At 41.4% G+C, this 24,392-nt stretch overlaps 2 protein-coding genes across 3 annotated transcripts in view; one reads left to right on the top strand and one right to left on the bottom strand.

Moving 5' to 3' along the window:
- The window catches only part of znf622 (zinc finger protein 622), a 368,360-nt gene that overhangs the window by 31,980 nt on the left and 311,988 nt on the right, over positions 1-24,392 (bottom strand). The window lies entirely within an intron of this gene.
- dhx9 (DEAH (Asp-Glu-Ala-His) box helicase 9) overlaps positions 2,286-24,392 on the top strand; it is a 35,375-nt gene continuing 13,268 nt past the window's right edge. The window contains exons 1-20 of one of the 2 annotated variants that reach the window (XM_079570075.1): positions 2,286-2,364; positions 4,900-5,016; positions 6,072-6,212; positions 6,669-6,783; positions 7,400-7,587; positions 8,491-8,639; positions 11,231-11,277; positions 12,272-12,408; positions 13,674-13,763; positions 15,066-15,227; positions 16,147-16,224; positions 16,313-16,504; positions 16,623-16,764; positions 17,787-17,869; positions 19,583-19,739; positions 19,817-19,914; positions 22,859-23,072; positions 23,573-23,667; positions 23,744-23,817; positions 23,919-24,071. In XM_079570075.1, the coding sequence (XP_079426201.1) occupies positions 4,906-5,016; positions 6,072-6,212; positions 6,669-6,783; positions 7,400-7,587; positions 8,491-8,639; positions 11,231-11,277; positions 12,272-12,408; positions 13,674-13,763; positions 15,066-15,227; positions 16,147-16,224; positions 16,313-16,504; positions 16,623-16,764; positions 17,787-17,869; positions 19,583-19,739; positions 19,817-19,914; positions 22,859-23,072; positions 23,573-23,667; positions 23,744-23,817; positions 23,919-24,071 (2,426 nt within the window). In that variant the 5' untranslated portion in view covers positions 2,286-2,364; positions 4,900-4,905. Of the gene's footprint in view, positions 2,365-4,899; positions 5,017-6,071; positions 6,213-6,668; positions 6,784-7,399; positions 7,588-8,490; positions 8,640-9,692; positions 9,743-11,230; positions 11,278-12,271; positions 12,409-13,673; positions 13,764-15,065; positions 15,228-16,146; positions 16,225-16,312; positions 16,505-16,622; positions 16,765-17,786; positions 17,870-19,582; positions 19,740-19,816; positions 19,915-22,858; positions 23,073-23,572; positions 23,668-23,743; positions 23,818-23,918; positions 24,072-24,392 lie in introns of those variants that run through there. The other variant, XM_079570076.1, reaches the window with a different exon arrangement.

Raw genomic sequence — 24,392 nt, 5'->3', positions numbered from 1 at the left:
ATGCAGTTTATACGCATATGCAGTCTGTTCACATTTCCACAAGATTTAAACATGTACTATGTGTCCCCTGTGTATTTTTTAAAAAAATACTATATTTAGTTAGTTTAGTTTGTCTTGCACCTAGTATATATTACAATGTGTTATTATATTTTATTATAATAGTATAAAAACATATGCTAATTTAAAAACATATCTGACTAAAAAAATGTTCATTAAAAATCTATTAAGTTCCTTATTTCATTTCTTCATTTCTCTACATTTGCACAAACCCCCTTGTCGACTAAAATCAAAAGTGATATTTAGTCTGGGGACCACCAATTCATTTTCTCGTAGGAGAGGTGTGGTTTACGATCGTCCATAGTCGTTTATTGGGCGCTACGAATGTCTATCATGCGTCTGCACGAGGCCACAGCCAATTGTATCATTGTATCCGATGACGTATGACGTACGAGCTGTAAACTTTCGAGCTAAACTATTTAGCGTCGCGTCTGCTGTCATGTTTGATCCGTGAATAAAACGTTTTTTTTAATCCGTTAATAAACTACAAACTTCCGTAAAACGAATAGCACGTCATCATCTAGCCGTCCCTCCTCATTCTGTGATTGGTTCCCAAATCCATGCAAACATTTCGGCCATGGTCCCCATCCTGCTGTGCAGTTCCAAATGATTCGAGCGCACACAGCAGCATGGCGTTAGCCAGGTTAGTCTGCCAGACCTCTGATAGAGGAACCACTACTAAAGCATTGGCACTTAAGTTCATTATTAAATCTGCACGTAAGATGTAACCATAGATATCATATAATAAAGGCTAGATGTCTCGTACGCACTGCTGGGCAATTGAGGTCGATGTCCGCACACGGCGGCCATTTTGCCACAGGAAGCTCGCTCACTTGCAAAGTTGTGTTTTCTGGTGCATGTACGTTTAAACAACCATAACTCGCTCAATTGTCTGTCGATTTTCAACTCACACTGCATACAAAATGAATAAAAAAGAAAATTTCAACATGTTCCAGCATTCAGAATTACAGCCATGTTAATAACGTTTGTAAGAAACCAAACCGTTTGTAAATCCGTCAAGATTTCAACAAGATAAGAGGATTTGTGTTCCTACCTTATTGCAGATACCACAGAGCTCGCCAGAAAGCTCCCCTGTGGCAAGATGGCGGAAATGCCGGAAGTCAGTCCGCCTTAAGACATCTAGCCTTTATTATATGATATCTATGGATGTAGCGGCCAAATTCTGCCGTTTTGCAGTGCCCTCTTGTGGGTCATTTTTATGCATGCGTATAGTGCATAGAGTGAGAGCCTGTTTTCTTTTTCTTCCACATTGACTCAGTGCTTCTCCATCTCTTTACTGACTCGGCCTTGAGCTGACCAGATGAATCTATTTAAGTACTCTTTCCACTACTTAAAGGCACACTGCAACAATACAAAACATGCAACGGATGTCCAGCTAGACATGGAAAATGCTTTATTTATTTATTTTTTTGCAGTGGGTTGAGGACATAACCTTTTTTTTTTTGCCTGTTTTTATTAGGTCAAGATTCATAGGTCAAGATAAAAAATAAAAAAAACATGTTTATAAGGAAAACATAAAAACACAACAGACAAACAAAAAATGAAACACAATACAAGCAATTAAAAAACACATACATTAATAAACAGTTGACACCAAGCAGCTGACTGATAATAGGGTGCGTTCAATTTGAGATCATGACGTCAAATTTCATAACAGGCTTAATAGTTTTTTAGATACAGATCAAATTCCGCATGAAGAACTAGACAGGATGGTTTATGGTTACTAAATGTATATTTATGAATGTGAAATTTGGTCAAAAGTATGTAAAGTAAAAAGTAAGTAAAACGTTCCTAATATTTTAATAGTGTCCGTTTTGGTATGAATGAGTCCAAAGACTACATGCTTGAAAAACAATGTTGTAGGCCTACATCAAATTAGAGTCTTTTGTCTGTCTGTCTGTCTGTCTGTCTGTCTGTCTGTCTGTCTGTCTGTCTGTCTGTTTGTTTGTTTGTTTGTTTGTTTGTTTGTTTGTTTGTTTGTTTGTTTGTTTGTTTGTTTGTTTGTGAATGAGCAGTACCAGAACACATGTGGTAGTTTAGTTAGTTAGTTTAGTATCGGATTTTTCATTTTGGTATTTTTCAACACTAAAGAAATCTGTAATAAAATAAAGACTGGAAAACGGGGACTGGAACACAAATGACTTCAGCATCGTTCCAGTTGGTGGCGCTAATGCCCCTGAGCTCATGGAAGAAGAAGAAGTAGAAGAAGAAGAGGAAGAAGAAGAAGAAGACGGTCCGCCTTTCGCTATTTGTTAGCATCTTTGTTAGCATCTTCGCATCAAAGACGTAAGTAACTACTGTGACTACGACACATATTTTTCTATAAGAAGAGAAAAACAGTGTTTGCGCCTCTAGCTTCATGCTAGCGTGGGCTGTAGATAACAGTCTTGGATAAGTGCTATTTACAGCCTGGCTACCGCAAAAGACGATCCATCCTTATTGGAGATGAGCTAGACCCAGTCATTGCAAAGAGCCGTACTGGAATCTGACTTTTGCCATAATTACGTATCTGATCTGTCCACCTCACTTCAGGCTTTTATGAAGTCTCATTTCCACAACCTAACCGAATGAAACCGCGACGATAAGATAGAACTTTATTGATCTCACAATGGAGAAATTCTTTGGTTACTTAAATCATCTTTCAAGAACTCTCAGGGGGTTAAAATAGTCAGGAAAATGTGAAAAGCAAAAAAAGAACTGGATTATGTGCAACAAGTAAGTTTCTTATGTGCAATGAATAATATAACCTCAAAAAATTGGGGTGCAAGAATAGAAACTAGAGCATAATATCGGATATTAAAAGTATCAAAATGTCAACGTAGTGCATCTTCAGTTACTATACTGAGTTGCTATACTGTAGGGTTAGGGCTAGACTTAGCTGCTCCTCCAGTCTCCTCTGAAGGAGCCGCTCCTCTACAGTCTCCTCTGAAGGAGCCGCTCCTCTACAGTCTCCTCTGAAGGAGCCGCTCCTCTACAGTCTCCTCTGAAAGAGCCGCTCCTCTACAGTCTCCTCTGAAGGAGCCGCTCCTCTACAGTCTCCTCTGAAGGAGCCGCTCCTCTACAGTCTCCTCTGAAAGAGCCGCTCCTCTACAGTCTCCTCTGAAGGAGCCGCTCCTCTACAGTCTCCTCTGAAAGAGCCGCTCCTCTACAGTCTCCTCTGAAAGAGCCGCTCCTCTACAGTCTCGTCTGAAAGAGCCGCTCCTCTACAGTCTCCTCTGAAGGAGCCGCTCCTCTACAGTCTCCTCTGAAAGAGCCGCTCCTCTACAGTCTCGTCTGAAAGAGCCGCTCCTCTACAGTCTCCTCTGAAAGAGCCGCTCCTCTACAGTCTCCTCTGAAGGAGCCGCTCCTCTACAGTCTCCTCTGAAAGAGCCGCTCCTCTACAGTCTCCTCTGAAGGAGCCGCTCCTCTACAGTCTCCTCTGAAGCAGCCGCTCCTCTACAGTCTCCTCTGAAGGAGCCGCTCCTCTACAGTCTCCTCTGAAAGAGCCGCTCCTCTACAGTCTCGTCTGAAAGAGCCGCTCCTCTACAGTCTCCTCTGAAGGAGCTACTCCTCTACAGTCTCCTCTGAAGGAGCCGCTCCTCTACAGTCTCCTCTGAAAGAGCCGCTCCTCTACAGTCTCCTCTGAAGGAGCTACTCCTCTACAGTCTCCTCTGAAGGAGCCGCTCCTCTACAGTCTCCTCTGAAGGAGCCGCTCCTCTACTGTCTCCTGTGAAGGAGCCGCTCCTCTACAGTCTCCTCTGAAGGAGCCGCTCCTCTACAGTCTCCTCTGAAGCAGCCGCTCCTCTACAGTCTCCTCTGAAGGAGCCGCTCCTCTACAGTCTCCTCTGAAAGAGCCGCTCCTCTACAGTCTCGTCTGAAAGAGCCGCTCCTCTACAGTCTCCTCTGAAGGAGCTACTCCTCTACAGTCTCCTCTGAAGGAGCCGCTCCTCTACAGTCTCCTCTGAAAGAGCCGCTCCTCTACAGTCTCCTCTGAAGGAGCTACTCCTCTACAGTCTCCTCTGAAGGAGCCGCTCCTCTACAGTCTCCTCTGAAGGAGCCGCTCCTCTACAGTCTCCTCTGAAGGAGCCGCTCCTCTACTGTCTCCTGTGAAGGAGCCGCTCCTCTACAGTCTCCTCTGAAGGAGCCGCTCCTCTACTGTCTCCTCTGAAGGAGCCGCTCCTCTACAGTCTCCTCTGAAGGAGCCGCTCCTCTACAGTCTCCTCTGAAGGAGCCGCTCCTCTACAGTCTCCTCTGAAGGAGCCGCTCCTCACGTCTCCTGCAGTCGAGCGTATTGTAGAATTGGACCTTCAATAATAAAAGAATAGCGATCCTTCATATTTTTTTTATAGCTTTTGAGAGTTTTAAGCACATTTTTGTACTTTAAAAAAAAAAAGCTTGTTTACAAAGGGATAAAAATCCAAATGACATAAAATTATTTTAAATCTCCAAAAGCACAAAAATGTGCCTGATATTGATCGAGGGTTAAGTGGACCCTAGTGTGAACGTATCTTCCGTTCAGTGTTCTCTGATATGTTTAAAGGGGCTAGATGCAAGTTAGTCATTTTTTGCTCACTACTGCCACCTCAGGTCTTATGCGTAGCTGCAGTCTCTATATTAAGCTCGTGCATGACGGCACTTCGGACCTGAATTAACACCTTTCTGAGTGACAGTGCAGGATTTTAGAGGCAGTTGTGGTGAACAGGTCTGAGCTCATTCTACACATTAAGACATGGCTGGAACATGTGGGGGGGGGGGAAATACTTACTTTTAACATTTTTAAACTCTGTATAGTCCCTTTAAAGGAACATTAATCTGATGTTGTGGTTTCATGTTCTCTTCCAGTCCCAAATGGCTGATGTGAAAAACTTTCTGTACGCCTGGTGTGGGAAGAAGAAGAAGACCCCCAGCTATGACATCAGGGCTGCTGGCAACAAGAACCGGCAGAAGTTCCTTTGTGAGGTGTGTTTTACCAGCATGACTCAGTAATAAGCACGCAATTGGAACGTACAGACTTTTAAGCCCCTATAAATGTGACTTACTGACTGAAACACATTTGAAAAAGATCTACTCCTGTGGAGAAAAAAGCCTTTGTGAAGGTACCTCTGTTTTACTGTCACTTATTGGAGGTTTTCTGACCATATGTGGTACAAAAACAGCAGGCCTGGGCTATACAAGGGCAATGAATCAATACAGGAAGCACTAACTGTTTCATAATGAGCTCTGCACAGAATGTTTTTGGATAACCTTCTATTGGAAAGTGCAAGGTAACAACTACTGCCTGTCCATGTTTGAACATAAATTAATTACGATTATTTCAACAAGACATGGCTACCTCTCCATTTGAATAAGACAGGAAATAGTCGTTCCTCTAGTCGAGGCAATGAGCAGGAATTTGGTATGCAACATTCCCGTGCACAGAGCCTTCTCTGTATCTGCAAAAATGATCATTTTTCGGTGGTTTTGTCAGTGTTTTAAAATGGGGATCATTTTACTCCACTTTATTTATTTACTATTAATTTTGTCCAATCTGATTGCTTTACAGACAAATCTATTGAAATGTTGGAATATATCCGCATCTCTCAGTTAGCTGCTGGTTTAGTTGGAAACATTTGAACAGAAAGGCTTAAAGGTGCATTTTGGAACTTTTTATGTGAAAAACAAAACATTTTTTTCATGTGTATTACAAGTTTTAGTGACCCAGTGGTCAACGTGGCGTCTTTACTTTCCATCACAGTGGCCTCTACGAATCTCCAGGATCAATTTTTTTTAGAGTTTCTGATGTTTTCATTGCTCTCACCAAAAAACCTACAAAACAATTGATCCTGTAGAATCATTGAAGCCACTGCGATAGAAAGTAAATACACCACACTAACCCGTCATACAGTCATTGGGTCACAAAAAGGTAAATTACAAACAAATATCAAGTTTGTTTTTTTGCACAAAATGTTCCATAATGCACCTTTAAACCACCACATACTGTGGAGAGCTCCGTGTAATGCTCCTCTGTATTGCAGGTCCGCGTGGATGGCTACAACTACATAGGAATGGGTAACTCCACAAATAAGAAGGATGCCCAGTCCAATGCTGCCAGAGACTTTGTGAATTACCTGGTTCGGATGGGAGAGATAAATGCTGCAGAAGTGCCGGCCGTGGGGGTTTGTGACACTTTCCTTTGTGTTTGTTTGGTTTGGCCTGAGAGCTGCAGTGAGTACTCGGTAATACTCTGTGCATCTCGCCCACATCGGCTCCTAGAGTTCTCACGCTCACTTGTTTATTGGATCACTGTTTAGGTATTTTTTACCCATTAGAATATCTGAAACAAAGTCAGTTGTTGTATTTTTTTGTTTTTATTTGGTGAAATTTTACTTGCTGTGTTTAACGAAGTGTGCTTTAATTATGGAAGATAAGAAATGAAGCCTCAATAGACAGATCTATAAAGCAGACAATGAACAACACCAGAAAATGGCTATAATAAGCTCTGAGTGTGTACAGCAGGAGGCAGTATATTAAAGTGACAGTTGGTAATATAATTGGTGTATATTAGTGCACAGCAGAGATAAATGACAGATTAGCTGTGTTCAGTCATTCAAGTCTTGACCTTTCTGTTGTAGATGAGCGCTCCGGAAATGGGTCCTCCTGATGGGGGTGGTCCGCCTGGAGATGGCTTTGGGGAGTTGCCCTCCAGCGGCCCACTTCCTCCTCACCTGGTGGTCAAATCTGAACAAGGTATGTTCAGGGTGAAGAGAACAGATGGCTAACTCTCATGGGTCTGCTTGAAACATGTTGTGTATGCCCAAAGAATGAGCTCATAAAGCAGCGCAATCAGCGGCCATTGTTCCTAACGAAGGAGAACTGCTCCCTTAGCATTGTGAACAAATGGCATTTCTGCTGTATCGATGGCCTGCAGGTCAGATGAACGGGACCTGGCTGTTCAGACTGTCAATGGCTAAATGTCGCATATGTATCTCATGTAGAAGCTCAAAGTCCTATCTTGGATGCATTTGAAAAAGAAAATGTGTTTTTAGTTAAGACTGTAATGAAAACATCAGATAGGCGAGCAGAAAGAAATGACGCAGGAACAATATTATATGTTGTTAGAGGCAACAAGTTTTTTAAATCTGCAAAAACAGAAATTACTGCTGCTCAACTACCGACTAGTTTAATTGTTTTAAAGTGAAATTTCTGTCACAAGAACTTGGATGTGTTCAGTGGAGCTTTATGGGAAGTTCTACATTTGCAAAACCATGATTGTTTATGTATTAACACTTGGAGCTAAACGGCAGCTCTGTGGACGCTCACACTGTGTTCTTCTAAGCTGTTTGTGTGTCCATTGGTTTCCCAGGAGAGTCCGGTGAAAGCTTGCCTGTCCCAGGGGTGACGGGACTTGGCTACTCTTCAGGCCAAGGGGGGGCAGGGTTTGGTTCTGGGCCTGGATCGGGATATGGGCCTGGACCAGAAGGGGCCCAGTGGGAGCCGGGGGCCAACCTGAAAGAGTACTATGCCCGCAGAGATGAGCAGGAGGCTAAGGCGGTAACTACCGATATTTTTTTGTACTGACCTTAACAATCCCGGAATGATGCAGCTGTGATATTATATATTACTAATACAGCAATATGGACATTTTAGTCAGATATCCATGTTTTTGAAAAAAAAGTTGGATTGACAACCCATGCTTTGCGGACCGACCCGAGGCCGCTGCAGCCATATTTACTTCAACGTTGGATCAGTCCACATGCTCTCGCTCCAATGGTCGCACCATCGATCAGCTGTTTGTCACACTTATTCCAGTGACAATGGGCTTTAATCGGAGCCCTGTCACGTACGCAGGTGCACGCTTCCCGCGGTTATTTCTCCTTTCATGGCTAAATACAGTGAGACTTTACTTTTATATTTGTACAGTTCTGCCACATTTACACTGATGTTTTTGTCCCACCTTTTGGTCTCTTTATTTCGGAAGTGAACAATCACATGCACTTAATAATTTCTACATTAACCTCAGTGCGTCTGGTCTCATTAGAGATGTCCTGATCCAATTGTTTAACACTTCATGCTGGCTGATTTAAGTTTATTATGAAATAAATAAAAATACATATTGTTTATTATGTTTTTTGCGACTGCAGTGTTGAAGCTGCTGCAGCCGTGTGAGGCAATTCCTGTGGTGATATTGGGCTATACAAAAAGATTGTAGTTAGCGGTAGAGGCTTAGTGACAGCATGAGCAGACCAGATCCTGTCATTAAATCTTCTGATCCAATCAGATTTCCAAAATGTCTGGATGGCCTACCAATATGGAATATCAGATCGGGACTTCCCTAGTTCTAATGATCAGTACATTGATTTGACATGTATTACTGTTTTCCCCTGTTTTCCACTTTAATTAGGCCTTGTTCTAAATGCCATTCAAATGATTTTCTTGTTCTTTGTTTTCTGTTAGACCCTGGAGTCTGAGGAGGTTGACCTGAATGCTAATCTTCATGGAAACTGGACCCTTGAAAATGCCAAGGCTCGGCTAAACCAGTTCTTCCAAAAGGAAAAAACAAGTGCTGAGTACAAGTACAGCCAAGTGGGCCCAGACCACAACAGGTCTGGATCATATGACTTGCTTACTCTGGGTTTACTGTGGGTTGTACTTCAGATTAGTCTTGATATTGACTTGTGTGGGTTTTCGGTTGACTTGGCTGTACTCAGCTACCCAGTTCTTGAGCATATCCACTTGATGCTAACACCTTGGACCCGGTACTATTTAATACTGTCAGTCAGTCAGCATGCTGTAACAAGACAGCCCTCTGAAACACTCATGACATACGCTATTTACAATCCTGTAATGCTGTAAAATGTTTAACGGTTTTCACAGACTGCCATCAGAGAGGTTGGTAGATAGATGGATGGATAGATGAGTTGCTTGGTTGGTTGGCAGGTAGATGGATAGGCCTGAGACACACACATACATGCTTACGTCCTCTTGGCACTTGGCACACACCATCATGAACACCCTCAAAGGGAATGCCATCCATTCCCCCTTTTTATTCTGTTTCTCCTTGTTGTGATTTGACCCTGACCCTGCCCTCATTTTCTCTAGTGGAAAAGCACTAGAGCTAAGCTGAGTAGAGTCGTACATGTAAGTAGAGTAAGACGTGGGCCTAAAGCTGGACTTAACATGGTCTGCTACCATTATTCATGGTGTGTTTTTCTGCCTGACTGCTGAGAACAGAGTCACGCAAATGACAGTAAAATAAATAAAATATAAAATAAGCGTTTCCAGGCTGTTGGACACTGATCTCTGAAAGTATGCTGTTATTATATATTTATTTCTGAGGCAACCGGTACATTTTTTGGGGATTTGTTTGGTGATTATCAAAAAATATCTCAAAAGAAATCACTTCATAAAAATGTATTACGGAATGATGGAATACACTAGTTTTCACGATGCCATTTTAAAGTGAATTACACATTACAATTGAAGTAGAGATCTAACTGGTTGTGTAAATGAATTTGGTCTGTAGCTGTGAGGCACTGGCAGCAGAACGGTGTTAAACTCAGAGCAGACATGGGGCAGTGTTTAGGCAACACTAAAGCTGCTCCATGGACAGTCTGGGCCAGAGTCCAAGAGTCATTCTGCTGTCATTGTCCTCACAGGGGCCAGGATCTGTCTTAGAGATCAAGTCTGGCAGAAAAACACACAACAGGTGAGTTCACACCCTTATGCTAACAGTACCCCAATTAACAGGCAATTTTATTCTATTGTAGTGGGATATACAAAATGGCGAGTTTCATGTTCAGGAGGCGTATAGGGGGCCTGAAACTAGAGTTGTTGGTATTTTTTATTGTATTTTATTTTTTTTATATCTTATCAGAATCCAATACTAATACTCTAATACTAATAGCCTCAGTCATTAACCATCATACATGTACAGTAAAAGTTTATATCTAAATACAACATGTATTGGACTCTTTAGTTTGCTTAGATTAAGGGTCTGCAACCTGGTTGTAACGTTATTTAACAATCCAAATGATCATTTGTTATGTAGTATAACACTTCAAATGATAATGTAATGTATTGCAATCCAAATGATATTTCATGTAATTATCCAATGTATAACATCATGTAACGATCCAAATAACATGATACATAATGATCCAAATGATAACATGATACATAATGATCCAAATGATAACATGATACATAATGATCCAAATGATAACATGATACATAATGATCCAAATGATAACATGATACATAATGATCCAAAGGATAACGTTGCATAGCGTGACATTGTAAGTGGTAACATTACATAACGATAGAAATCATAGTTACACAGTGTAAAGAAACGAATGATGTCATGTCATAATGGTACATAACGTAACAATCCTAATGATTACGTACAGTTCCAATTAAAAGTTTAAGGCCAGTTGAAAATGCCAAGAAAAAACGTTCTAAGTAAAACTTACATATGCAACAAGAAGAAAGAAGACTGAGACAAAAAAAACTTTTATTGAAAACAACAATTAAACTGAAATAGTCTGTTTTGCAGCTCATCAAAAGTTTCGGACCACATGCCTTTAAAAGGCCAGATTTGACATCTTCTGTCAGGCATTCACACGTCATGACGTACTTGGTTGGACATGGTTGGATTGTTGAGCTGCATAAGCAGGGCCTCTTGCGGCGCACCATTTTAAATGTTTAAAAAAAAAATCCGGAAGCTTATGGAACAAAAAAGTCAAGTGGAAGACCCCCCAAAAAATGTCGCCAGCACTGAGCTGTGCTGACAAGAATATTCCCTTTTCTTGATTTTGTGGTACATTTGAGGAAGTCCTGACAAAAATCCCTAACTGCCTGTTTATCTGTTCAAAGTAGTCCTTCCTCTCTCAGTCTAGCTCAGACTATTGTCAAGCTAAATGAGCGTTTTCAGCAACTGTCTCCTGCTCTTCAAAAAATATCATTTAAGCTTTAAATAATTTTATTATAATTTTACAGCAGCCTGTAAATGAGTGGTTTTAGTCAGAATGTAGCAACAGTTTATTAGTAGTGAGTAAGTAAACTCTGGACTATCTAGATGAATTTTTAATAAAGCTTGATCATACATCATGAAAGACTTGAGGCAACGATTTGATTGGGTGCATTTTCAGACTTGGTCCACTGTCAGTTTTGTGAAGTGTGTGTTTGGTGTTTGCAGGAGCTTCATTGCTGAGATGCAGCTGTTTGTGAGGCAGCTTGGCAGAAGTAAGTATCTTTGCTGTTCTCAAGTAGCCATATTTAGAACCACAAACTGGACTTTAAAGTAGATGTATCATGCAATCACATTTTGGACCTTTTTATAAAAGTCCCTCATGAAAATAAATAAATACAAATTATTATTATTATTATTATTATTATTATTATTATTATTATTATTATTATTATTATTATTATTATTATTATTATTATTATTATTATATCTTCCATGCAGTTGTTGGGAACCCTGGTTTCTTTGATTGTTTTTTGACTGCAGACATGCTCCAATCTGTTTCCTGTTTCCTTTCATATGTTTCATGTCCGTAAACCTTCACGAGGTCCATTCTGAGCCAGAATTCTGTTCTCAAACCGACTAAACATGGTGGTTTTTGGTATCTTGTTTTATCAGAGGCACTCTCCCCCGCTGTCAGTGAAAAGAGTCCCGACCAATGTCTTTTAGGATCCCTAGAAGAGCACGCACATTAACTTAAATTATAGAAAGTGAAATATCAATTAAAACACCGGTTTATAGACCACAATTATGCATTTTACATCCACTTTAAGAAATATGCTCAGGATTCCTAGAATGTAGTTGGATGCCATTTCATTAGTATTTCATGTTGTGATTGATTATTTATGTTGTTGTTAATTTCTATTTTATTATGTAGCAGTCTAACAAGGCAAGGCGAGGCCTGCTTCTTCATAGCGTGCATTTAGTACACAACTCAATGTGCCTCCACCCCACTGGCACATTGAGTTGCCTTGTGTACTCAATACAAACTAAAAACAAACTGACTGTTGTTTTTAGTCAGTGTCAGAAGAGGACATTTAATTAATTATGTATTAATTTAATGTTTCAATGATACTATATGTTGTGTAAAAGCTCAGAGAAGGTTCAGGTATCAGATTAATCTCCATAGCGGATAAAGTTTCCAACATATGTAAATATAACTCTGAAAAATCAACTTAAATTTACTCATTTGATTGTTGTCTTTGACTCAAGGAATTACTGCTCGTGAACATGGCTCCAATAAGAAGTTGGCGGCTCAATCTTGTGCTTTATCCCTGGTTCGACAACTTTACCATCTTGGAGTCATCGAGCCATATTCTGGAGTTACTAAAAAGAAAGAAGGAGAAACTGTAAGTGTGCATATGAATTTAAACAAACACTAGGTAATAGAAAATGAGGCAGAGAGAGTGTGATGACCGGTGATCCTGCAATAAATGGGATGGAATCTTTATTGCGCTTTCCACCCAAAGTGCTTCACACAGGGTGGAGAACAGTTCTTCATCTTCGTCATAAAATGTGGTCTGTTTTTCATCCAAATCACAAGAATGATTAAACAGTGTGCTTGAACTAACACCACCCAAACATTTACTTTTGATCATATTTTTATTGGCCATAACATGTCAACATTCACAGGACAGGTAAGTACACCCCCTGAATCTCACTGAACTGCAGCAGTTTTGTAAAGAGGAATGGTCCAAGATTCATCCTGATCGTTGTGAGCGTCTGATCTGCAACTACAGAAAAGCAGTTAATACTGTGAAAGAAGGATCAGCAGATATTTAATATATTCACTCACTTATTCACATGCTGTTGTGCATCTCAGGTTTTTCAGCAAAATATTGTGATAAGCTTGTGAATTAATTGTACGATTGATGATAGCACGTTGTCCAGGCCCTGAGGCAACAAAACAGCCCCACACCATGATCCTCCTGCTCCAGACTTCAGAGTGGGGAGAGGGTTTTGATGTCTGTATACTCAGACAGGTTTGTATTGAGGCACTGATCTGGGGAAGGTCCTGAAGATTACAGTGACCTCCATCATTCGTAATTGAAGACATTCAGAACGGCCAGGACTCTTCCTAGAGCTGGGCCCATGCAACCTGAGCCATCATGGGAGGAGACCGAAAACCCTATGGTCACTCTGACAGAGCTGCAGCGTTATTGTGAGGAAATAGGAGAACCTACAGATGGACAACAATCTCTGCAGCACTCTACCATAAAGGCCTAATACTGTAGGTGGAGTGCTGGAGAGATGGCCTTATTCCAAAATGGATTTAATTAACAATTTACAATAACAATTTAACAATCTACACACCATACCCCATAATAAAAGTTATTGGAATATTTAGCAAATTTCTTAAAAATAAAACTGCATTCCACTAATCAGACCTTTATGGTCGAGATGGTTCACACTGTAATTGTGTCCTTGGGCAAGACACTTCACCCACCTTGCCTCGAGTAACGGACACAAGTGTATGAATGAGAGAGTCAGTTGGTGGTTTTTCTTGATGTAGAGCGTTTTTAGTGCCTAATGAAGGTAGAGAGTGTTATATGAATGTGACCATTTATCTATCTTTTCACTGGACTAAAAGCTTTTCAAATGTAATTTCTTTCAGCTGGAACCGTATGATGTCACAATTTCTCCAGATTTGCAGCAACAACTTGCTAGTGTGGTCCAAGACCTTGGAATTGACATTCCTTCTACAGTAAGTCAAATGAACAATGATTGGTCCTCCTAAACCAGGGGTCTCCAATTAGCTCCAAAAATAGTGTCATTTGTTTGTGATTTATTTGTGACCGTTTTTCACATGCTTCGTTGATTGATTAATTGATCATCGATCAATTTGTGTCCCGCCTCCTGTAGGGTCCGATTAATTTCAAATTTCTTTTGTGGACATAGAATGAATAGGAAGAGTTACATAGCATAGAGTTTAAGGTCAGCACACACTACACGACTTTTATGCCCGATTTTGCTCTAATTCTCAGTCGTGCCGAGTCTTCTCGAGTCGCGTCTAGTCGAAGGCAGTCACACAGAGTCGGGTCGTGTAGTGTGGGGGGGTCCCGACTGGACTGACGTTCGAATCGTGTAGTGTGGGCGGTAGAAAGACGCGACTAGACTTCAGTTGTAGGAAATCAAAACATGTTTGATTTTTAAGCCCGATTTTGGACGCACAGGAGAAACGTGGGTGATTTTACCGTCCCAAATGTGAATGACAGAGAGCTATAAAGACAGAAAAACACCGCTGCGCCTCCGTTTTTCACTTCTCTGTTAAACCAGCGGCACAAACAACTCATTTCATGGCCACAGCCCCACACACGAAACAGCACAACTTTATATCACCAGAAGTTCACGACAACCACCTTTTCCAGCTACATTTCAACCACGAACAGAGTTTAGCGGCACTTACTGTGTTTGGAGACGAACTGTTTAGCTTCACCTCGCGGCTAGCGGCGGCTAGCCTCTCCCCGCTTTCTCCTGCGTCTCCTCCGCTATCTCCTCCATCCTGAGGTTGACGCCCGTCTCCTTTTCTTATTAAATCCACTGAAATACGTCCCGCTTCTTCCTGTCGGCAACTTATATCTCCATTTGACAGAACTATAGCCAAGTTGAAGGCTTCGTAGTAGCAGTAGCCTAGCGCTGCGGTGTTGTGACATTGTTGACACCGTTGACCAATCGGGACCCGCACACGTTATCCCACGCTCACAAACACAGACCTATCTTTGCGGATTTGGGGTCAGTTTTCGAAGCCGTAGAGAGGACAGACGCGCTGTGTTATAAAACATCAGCTGTTTGTCAGAATCGTGTAGTGTGTTCGCTCTTACGATTCTCAGTCGTTAAGTGTGAACCCCCAGACGTTCGAAAATCGCACTGAATCCATTTGTGTAGTGTGGACCCCCCCTTTCTATATAAAATTGTTTACGACTAGAAAAGTCGTGTAGTGTGTGCTGACCTCTAAGCGTAACTGTGCCCCCTACCTACTGTAAAATGATGTTTTTGTTGCTCTCAGCCCACAGAGCCGGGTTGTATGGTGTCTCTGCTTCAGCCGAAGATGGCTACATTTGAACCGTCTCAGAAGCAGAGCGCAGCTGGAGTAGTCCCCTGGTCGCCTCCTCAGGTCAACTGGAACCCCTGGACCAGCAGCAACATCGATGAAGGACCTTTAGCGTTTGTATGTGTTCACGAGTGTGCCCCAATGTCATCAAATTATTGTAATGGCAGTACAGCCTGAGTGTAAAATATCACAAACATGCCAATGACATCCATCGGACTGATTGATATTTGACTAGCTTAAAGATTCTTAAACAGTATTTAAGGAAACTAAAAAGAAACAAAGGCCCCAAACCATTTAAAGAACTTTAAAATCAATCCTGAAGCACATGGAGCTCGAGCACTGATTTTAAAACTCGTGTAATACGAGATTGGTCTTCGCCAGGACATGTACTGCAGAAAAAGTGGTAGACCTGAAATGCTCTTTTTGGGAAGACCAGTAAGCAGGGCATTACAGTAGTCGCTCCGACTGGTGATAAAAGATGCATTGCTGTTTCTGGACTCTGGATCTGGTCAGAGGTCCCCAAATTTGGGCTGTCTGGTAGTGGGCGCCGACCCACCAGAACCGAACCATTGCTAGGACCCATGTGCTCAACCCAAAATGACCCCGCGCACTTGATACATTTGATATTACACCTGAATTGTGTATCAAAGTATTGCGATACAAGGTTTCCAATACAATAAACCTATCACAACAAAGACATATTGTGATATACTGCAAAACTGCCTGTTCTGTGGCTGTTTAGTTTTAGACCACATGTAAATTAGACACTTGTGCATTCAAAACTCAGTAATGATACACTGTGAAAAAATCATCATTATAGACGACAATAAACTGTGGTGATCGAACTTAAGTGTGATTACTGAATGCCTGTGTGTGTATAAAATGACATAGTCTCCCTGCATTGTCACTCTCAAACAGCATGAAAAAAAACTAATGTACAGACAGTGTGCAATACTTAAAGTATCTCGCTGTTTTCATATCTACTGAACATTTCTGGCAAGGAGCAGTTTAACTAACAACTCGTAACATCCCGCAGTGCACTCCAGAACAGATCAGTGGTGATCTCTATAATGACCTCAAGTACCAGCTGGAAAACAACCCAGACCTCCAAAAGGTCAGTTTGACTTCAAAGCGGTTTGTTCCTTGTCGTCTTATATGATCTATTGGTGCTTAGCTTTAACTGTCCCGCGAAACATTTACAGACTCTGAGTGAGCGAGAACAGCTCCCTGTGAAGCAGTTTGAGGAGGAGATCCTGGAAACCGTGGAGAACAATTCTGTGGTCGTCATCAGAGGAGCGACGGGCTGCGGAAAAACAACGCAGGTCCCACAGTACATTCTAGACCGCTTCATCAAGGGAAACCACGCCTCTGACTGCAACATCGTGGTCACACAGGTACGGCTTTAGAAAGGTTTACATTCATCCTAGGAGCGTCTGTGTAACCGCCTCACCCCACACAAACCACACACAAACCAGTCTATATGTACGATAATGTTTTTCATTCTGTCTTCAGCCTCGGAGGATCAGTGCCGTTTCGGTGGCTGAAAGAGTGGCATCTGAAAGGGGAGAGGATGTGGGAAAGAGCTGTGGCTACAGCGTTCGCTTTGAGTCCGTTCTCCCTCGCCCTCATGCCAGTGTCTTATTTTGCACTGTTGGTAAGTAGGGTTAGGCAATAAATTGACACTCAAGGTAGCTTTACATCAAAGAAACACATAAAAGTACTGTGCAGATGAATACGAAGTTAAAAACAGATATACAGTGGGAACCAGATGTTTACCGTATTTTCCGGAGAATAAGGCGCACTAGCCAAAAAATGCCTAATGAAGAAAAAAAAAAACAGGCTGAATAGGTGTGCTGTATGCTAACGTACCACATTGATGGTTAGCTACAGGGAAACAGTTCAGATAACTTTAGCATAAAGAACAGACCAAACTCTCGATCTCATGCCAAATCACAAAATCCATGGAAATCTTCATCCTCTGTGTCACTTCTGAACAATCGCCTTGGCAACTACGTGGGCACAGAGGCGTAACTGCACCGTTGACAAGCCTCTCCCGGCAGCACATTGTTCAAGCACCCATTTGCAAACTCGTTCCTCTAGCATTTAGCCCGTGATTAGCTTTTTTTGCTTTCTTCATTGCAGTATGAGTAACCTCCGCTGTTGGCTAGTCCCTCGCAAGTTTCTGGCTCACTCAGAACTTTCTTTATCACATATTAGTCGCTCTGGAGCGAAGACTGCCAAACTATGAAAAAAAGTGTGCCTTGTAGTCTGGAAAATACAGTAGTATCAAACCGTGTACAAAATTCTAGCTCTCATTCTTCTGGCATTTAGCAAATAGAAATCATTTTGAAAATTCTAATCGACCTAAAAAAGTTAGTTCTGGTGTCATGTCAGAAAAAAATGCAAATGTGTCTTTTTATGAAGTGTATGTTAATGTCTGATTAACACTGAATGTTAAAAGGACAGTGCAGTTATGGTCACAGTCCTGTTTCTAAACAGATGAGTTTGGAGTAGATTTGAAGTGTGGGGGTGAGTCGGTGTTGCGGACGTCAGGCGGGTGGGAGAATTCTTCTCCAGCAAGCAGGGCTTAGACAGCTGAAGCTCAAGTGAACGCTGAACATTGCGAATGTTTACTGTCCTCTTGTGGAAAGGGTTTAACGTATTTTATGTTTATAGGGGTTTTACTCCGAAAGCTTGAAGCTGGAATCCGAGGCATTAGTCATGTGATTGTGGATGAGATCCATGAGAGAGACATTAATGTGAGTACAATGTGGTCTGTGCCACAAAGACGGACTATATGCTGACTGTTGTGCTATGCAATACTTTTTTCATACTTAAAGCCACACCGTGTAGAATTTTACCCAATAATAAAATAGAAATACAAGCATTTATTTCATGACAGATATTTTCATCATTGAAAAATACCTCATAAATGCACAAACAAACATGAGCTTTTGCTGTGAGCGGCTCAGACATGACAGTAGCTTTACTGGAAGTGGGTACGTCTCCAGCTCGTCTCCATGGCGATGACGACTAAAGTCAGCAGAATATAAGATTTGAACAGGTTAGGTCCTCATCCAAATCCATCCTTTGATTACCCACTGCAGTAATAGACTTTTCTGTGTAGAGCTGGTCATGAGGAACATGTTTTGTATTGATGTCAACGCCCTAGTCCAAAATGTTACGCAGTGTCTCTTTAAGCTATTTCACCCATGGCTATTTAGGCGGTACTTCTCATTGTACTTGTGGCTCTTTGATTAAATCTGTACTGCAGATGAATAACTAGTCCCTCTTTGCTAACGGCGATGTGCTACAGATCTGTTGTGTGCAATAAATTGTAAATTCAACAAGTTAAGTTATACTGTATTAATCTCTGTAGAGAAATCTCTGTAGAGAAATTAGTTCTCTGCATTTGACCCGTCCTCAGTGTCGCATGGGGCGACCTGTTGGAGCAGTGAGCTGCCAGCATGGGCGCTCGGGGTTTTCACCTTGCAGCTTGCTGAAGCTCTAATGGCTTCAGGCACTTTAGTTGGCCCTCCTGTCATCCTCGTTCTACTGCACCGCTTTGCTGAACAACAGCATCATGATGTTGTGTTGATGTTCCTTTCAGCAGCCTGATATTTAGCCACTGGGGTCGAGGGGCATATGTTATAACTTTGAACCTTTTTAGTGCGGTTTGACTCAGTTAAGCTGTTACATGCCTCTCTTGTCTCAGTACAATCGGCTGATCAGCTCAGGGGAAAGTCTCATTTTCCATCCCCAATGGAACTTCCCTGGTTTATATGGGTTTATAATACTTTTCTAGCCATACCCTCAAGTGATATTCAACTTCCCTTCGTTCATGTTACTGCAGTGACTGCTAATTTAAGGGTGTTCCAGTTTATCTTTTAGGCAAAGAGTCACTGCTCAAATGTGCTTGGTAATTGCTCTTTCAGCTCAAATCGGGGTTTGCTGGAGCTTGGCAGCTTTCACTCTGCATACGAGTCAAAACAAAAACTCCTTAGTGGTGTCAGTGGTGAAATAATGTCCACAGATGAGATTTTCGTTCAAGGTAGATTTATATCAAACTCATATCCAGAGCTGGTCGAGCTCCCCATAGAGCAAATGTAAAATCATGCTGTTGCAAACAGCTTAGATTCAGGTGACAAGGCACCTGCACTTTTCAAAAAGGTCACATTTTGTGATGAATTTTGTTTATTGTCACAGCAACCTCTAAGTTACTGACACATACCTTTGAACAATTTAGCTACAGATCTTGCCTTGCGCTTGCCAGGCTAGCATGCTGATTGGTCACAGTCATGTGGTTAAAGAGCAGAAGTGTGGCTGCTCTAACAATTGAACAGGGGCGCATGGTTCCTGGCCTGCGCCTGATAGCCATTTTGGATACAACAACTAGGTTTATAATATATTGTATCTATGACCAGTGCGTGTAGGTGTTGATCTTGTGACCACAGCTTGTTCTTGGTTCACAGACGGACTTCCTGATGGTGGTTCTCAGGGATGTGGTGCAAACGTACCCTGAGGTGCGAGTGATCCTGATGTCTGCCACCATCGACACCTCCATGTTCAGGGAGTACTTCTTTAACTGCCCTATTATTGAAGTGCACGGACGAACCTTCCCCGTGCAAGGTGACACACATTCTTAACAGTTGCAGTTGGAAAACGTGAGAACTCAATCTAACTTGGTACAATTCTTTTGTGTCTAGAGTATTTCCTTGAAGACTGTATTCAGATGACAAATTTTGTGCCCCCTCCTAATGACCGCAAGAAAAAGGACAAAGATGAAGAAGGCGGCGATGATGATGTAGGTGTAACTATTTTAAATCTAGGTCTTCACTGTGTATAATGTCAATGTATTGGTGAGATAAACTTGAGATGAACCATCATATTCTTAAAGGAATAGGCCACCATTTGACACAAAATGAAACATTTTTCAGATAAAAGGGGAACTATATTGTAAGGTGTAATAGTACCTTAGGAGCACTTCGACGTTATTTACTGAGCGGATGTCGAAGTGCTCCTATGTTATTATGCCTTACAATATAGTTTCCCTTTTTATCTGCTTAGAAAATCAACATGTTTAATTTTGTGTAACTAGACTTGGATCGTGTAAAGCAGGGGTCCTCAGACTTTGTTCTCTGGGGGCCACATTATTGTTCCTGACTGTGATGGGGGGCCGGACCGGGTTGACTATAACATAGAATTGTATGACCCAGACCAAAATGCCTCTTTGTGAAGTAGAGATGACTCGCCTGCACAGTCGTCCCCACGACTAAATCCACAAGATCAACACTTGATTCAGGCACATATTTGTTTCACTGTAGTGGTTTGCAAGAATAGTAATCAAGTCTTCACACTTTCTTTTAATTTCCATTTATTTTTATTTTCAAATTAAAAATCATTATGTAATGTGACCAAAGTAATAACTTCTTAGACTTGCATTGTGCTTTACAAGCCTGTGTCAGAAGTTTCTCAAAGTACTGTAGTCATTATTCATTCTCTCCACAATCTGTGGTGGTAAGCTTCATTTACCACGGGGCTATAATGTGTTATTCTGATCTCTTATGTAAGTGCCCTCTGCTGGACACCTGTGGAATTATTTTTTATTTATTCAAATTGCCCCCTAGTGGCTGGAATGAATAAACTGGTTATTTAGTTAAAATATCCTAACTCCGCACAGGAATGGGCTAGAGACTTACTTTTTTTTTTTTACATACTCTGGGATTTGTGCTCTACAAGTGGGGGGCCGGATTAAATCATCATCCGGCCCGCGGGCCGTAGTTTGAGGACCCCTGGTGTAAAGGCTCACGTAACTGTATTTAAATAGGGAAAAGCTTGGTAGCTTTTATCTTCACCTCAGTTTGGGGCTATACCTATGCTAGTCATGCTATTGCATGACTGAGTGCACGCACAAAGACCAGACAGTTGCGCATCAACTCGTCTGAGCTAAGGTAAGAACATATCTCAGTATGGAAAAACGGTGGCCTATTCCTTTAAAGGGGGTATTCTAATGGGCCTGGAAAAAACAAATTGTTTAGGCCCAATAATATATCATTATTGTCATGTTTTTCTCATCAAAAACATACCTGAATTACTTTCATTTGTGCACATTGATGAGTATTGATGCATATTTAGTCTTCAGCTCTCAGATTGCTCTCACTGGTTGACATTGGAGTAGTAGAAATAAAGTGGCTTGCAAAAGTATCCACCCTCCTTTAACTTTTTGACATTTTGTCACGCTATGGACCATAAACTTAAATATATTTCAAAGTCACACACAATCGTGAAGTGAAATGAAATTCATGCATGATTTATAAAACTGAAATGTAGGGTTTGCAAAAGTATTTATACCCCCTTTCCTTTTAGTGCAACCAATTGCTCTCAGAAGTTGGCTGATTTCTGAATGATCACATATTGACCTATTGACTAAATAGAGTCTACCTGTGTGTAATCGAATCTCACTTCAAATACAGCTGATCTGTGATGGTCCTAAGAGAGACTATTGTGGAGCAGAAGCATCATAAAATTCAAGAACACACCCGGGTCCGGGATAAACTTATTGAGAAGTATAAAGCTGGGTTAGGTTATAAAATGATTTCCAAAGCTTTGAACATCAAGTACAGTTAAATACACCTTCCAGAAATGGAAAGAGTTTGGAATCACTACAAACCTACGGGCGGAAAAAGAACACAGTCTTTCAAGAAAAACACTTGCTACCTACAGTAAACTGTGGCGGCAGTTCCATCCTGCTGTGGGGCTGTGTGGCCAGTGCAGGGACTGGGAATCTTGTTAAAGTTGAGGGTCGCATGGATTCCACTCGATATCAGCAGATTCTGGAGAACAAGAGAGACTTTCAACAAGACAACGACCCTAAATACTGCTCAAAATCTACTAAGGCTCAAAATCTACTTAGGCTCATGCAGAGGAACAAGTACAACGTTCTGGAATGGCTTTAGTCCACAGACCTGAATATTATGGAACATTTGTGGTGTGATTTAAAGCTGTCCATGTTCAGAAACCATCAACCCTGACTGAACTGGAGATGTTTTGTAAAGAAGAATGATTCAAAATACCTTCTGCCAGAATCCAGACTAAGTGGAAGCTATAGAAAGTGTTTAGAGTTTGTTATTTCTGCAAAAGGAGGATGCACAAAATATTGAGTTAATTTTTCTTTTGTGGTGCCTTAATTTATGCACATGCCTAATTTTATTTAAATAATTCTTGCACACTTTCCATAAATCATATAAACTTTATTTCACTTCTCAAAAATCACTGTTTGTCTCTTATATGATATATTTAACTGAAATTTCTTATCCAGACAACCAATGATTTATAAAGGAAAATCATGAAAATTCACAGGGGTGCCCAGACTTTTGCACACCACTGTACTTACGCACATCCCACTTTTCAGTTTTTTAAATTATAAAAAAAAATTCAATATCATGTATACATTTCATTTCACTGTCACTTAGTGTGTGTCTTTCACATAACATTTCAATTAAATATACTTATGTTTATCCGTAGCATGGCAAAATTTAAAAAAGTTAAAGGAGGGCGGATGCTTTTGCAAGCCCACTGTACTTACTACAACATCACCAAACTTCATGGCAGCGTTCAAATGACCTGCTGTAGCTTAGCCACATCGTCCAGTCCACCAGTGGATCTGAGCCCAAACACATCAGCTCGAGCCTTTCAGCTCCTGTAATCTTGTACTACACTTCTTCCTCTGTAACCGTGTCCCGGTATAGGTAAACTGTAACGTGCTGTGCGGTCCTGATTACTCCCCTGAGACCAAGCGCTCCATGGCGCTGATCAATGAGAAGGAAACGTCCTTTGAGCTGGTGGAGGCTCTGCTGCGCTACATCGAGACCCTGAATGTGGTTGGAGCTGTCCTGGTCTTCCTGCCCGGATGGAATCTGATCTACGCCATGCAGCGCAACCTGGAGATGCACGCACACTTTGGTAACTCACATGTCCACAATGAACACAGTGTCTGGCTTCATTCTTCAGCGTCAAAGGCACTTAGTACTCGGATACATTTTACCACAGCACGTTTTAGATAGTACGTGAGTTATATTAGTTTGAATTATCAGTAGTCTTAAAGAAAAAGACCAATGACAGAATAACTTCTTAATTACTTTAGAATTATGCTTTGACTTATTTTATAGTGAATTCTTTGGAAATGTCAAATTTTTTATGTTCTGTCTAGCCACTTTCAATAATCGTGAGGAGTTCGCCTGGGGCTCTCCCTGTAGGTATCAGTGAGCATGACTTAAAAGAAAACAGTGTGGCTAACAACTTTGTGACAAAAAGTGCCAGTACATTCTCTGGCACAAGTGAGGGGTAAAGCATAACTACAAATAGTACTTTTAGTGTAGCATTTCTACACATTCTCTCCGATAGCACCTGCACATGTGGTTTGAGTGTGAACACTAAATGGTGGCCTTTACTTGTGTTTTCAGGCAGTAATCGATATCGTATTTTGCCACTACATTCTTCTGTCCCGCGAGAGGAGCAGCGAAGAGTATTTGAACCCGTGCCAGAAAACGTCACCAAGGTCCCTCACTTAAAGTGTTTTACACAGAGTGGTGTTGTGGTTTTCGGGTCTTCATTTTTTATTTTGACTTTTTCAGGTGATTCTCTCTACCAATATTGCAGAAACAAGTATAACCATCAATGATGTCGTGTATGTCATTGACTCTTGCAAGTACGTGTTTACGTTAAAGAATATTTGTTGTACATGACTCTTTCTTGATGCCTACCTATGTTGTATGTTCTTATCTGTTATACATCTCTCTTGGGTCTAAGGCAAAAGGTGAAGCTCTTCACGTCACACAACAACATGACCAACTATGCCACAGTGTGGGCCTCCAAGACCAACCTGGAGCAGCGTAAAGGCCGAGCAGGGCGGGTCCGGCCGGGCTTCTGCTTCCACCTCTGCAGTCGAGCACGCTTTGAGCGGTAAGTGCTTTATTCTTTGGTTTTGTGTAGCTTTTGTGTAGTTGTGTATTTCTGTAAATGGGTGAAACCAGTTTTATTGTGTTTTATTTATACAGCACATTGCATGTGCTTTACACAATATACAACATTTAGTACAAACAACTTAATAAATCAACCTAAGTACCCTTTTGAAAGAGTCTACAGAGGCGGCGAAGCGCAGGGCCAGGGCCAAGTCATTCCACGGTCTGCAGATGACAGCCTCAAAGCCAAGATCTGTTAGTTTAAGGATTAAGAATCAGACTGTCAAAACCATTTTGCAACAATGATTTTTTTTCCACCTGG

Source organism: Gobius niger (assembly GCF_951799975.1).
Source record: "Gobius niger genome assembly, chromosome: 13".
Lineage (NCBI taxonomy): Eukaryota > Metazoa > Chordata > Actinopteri > Gobiiformes > Gobiidae > Gobius > Gobius niger.
The sequence above is the reverse complement of the archived record's forward strand: the minus strand, read 5'-3'. Positions and strand labels throughout refer to the sequence as shown.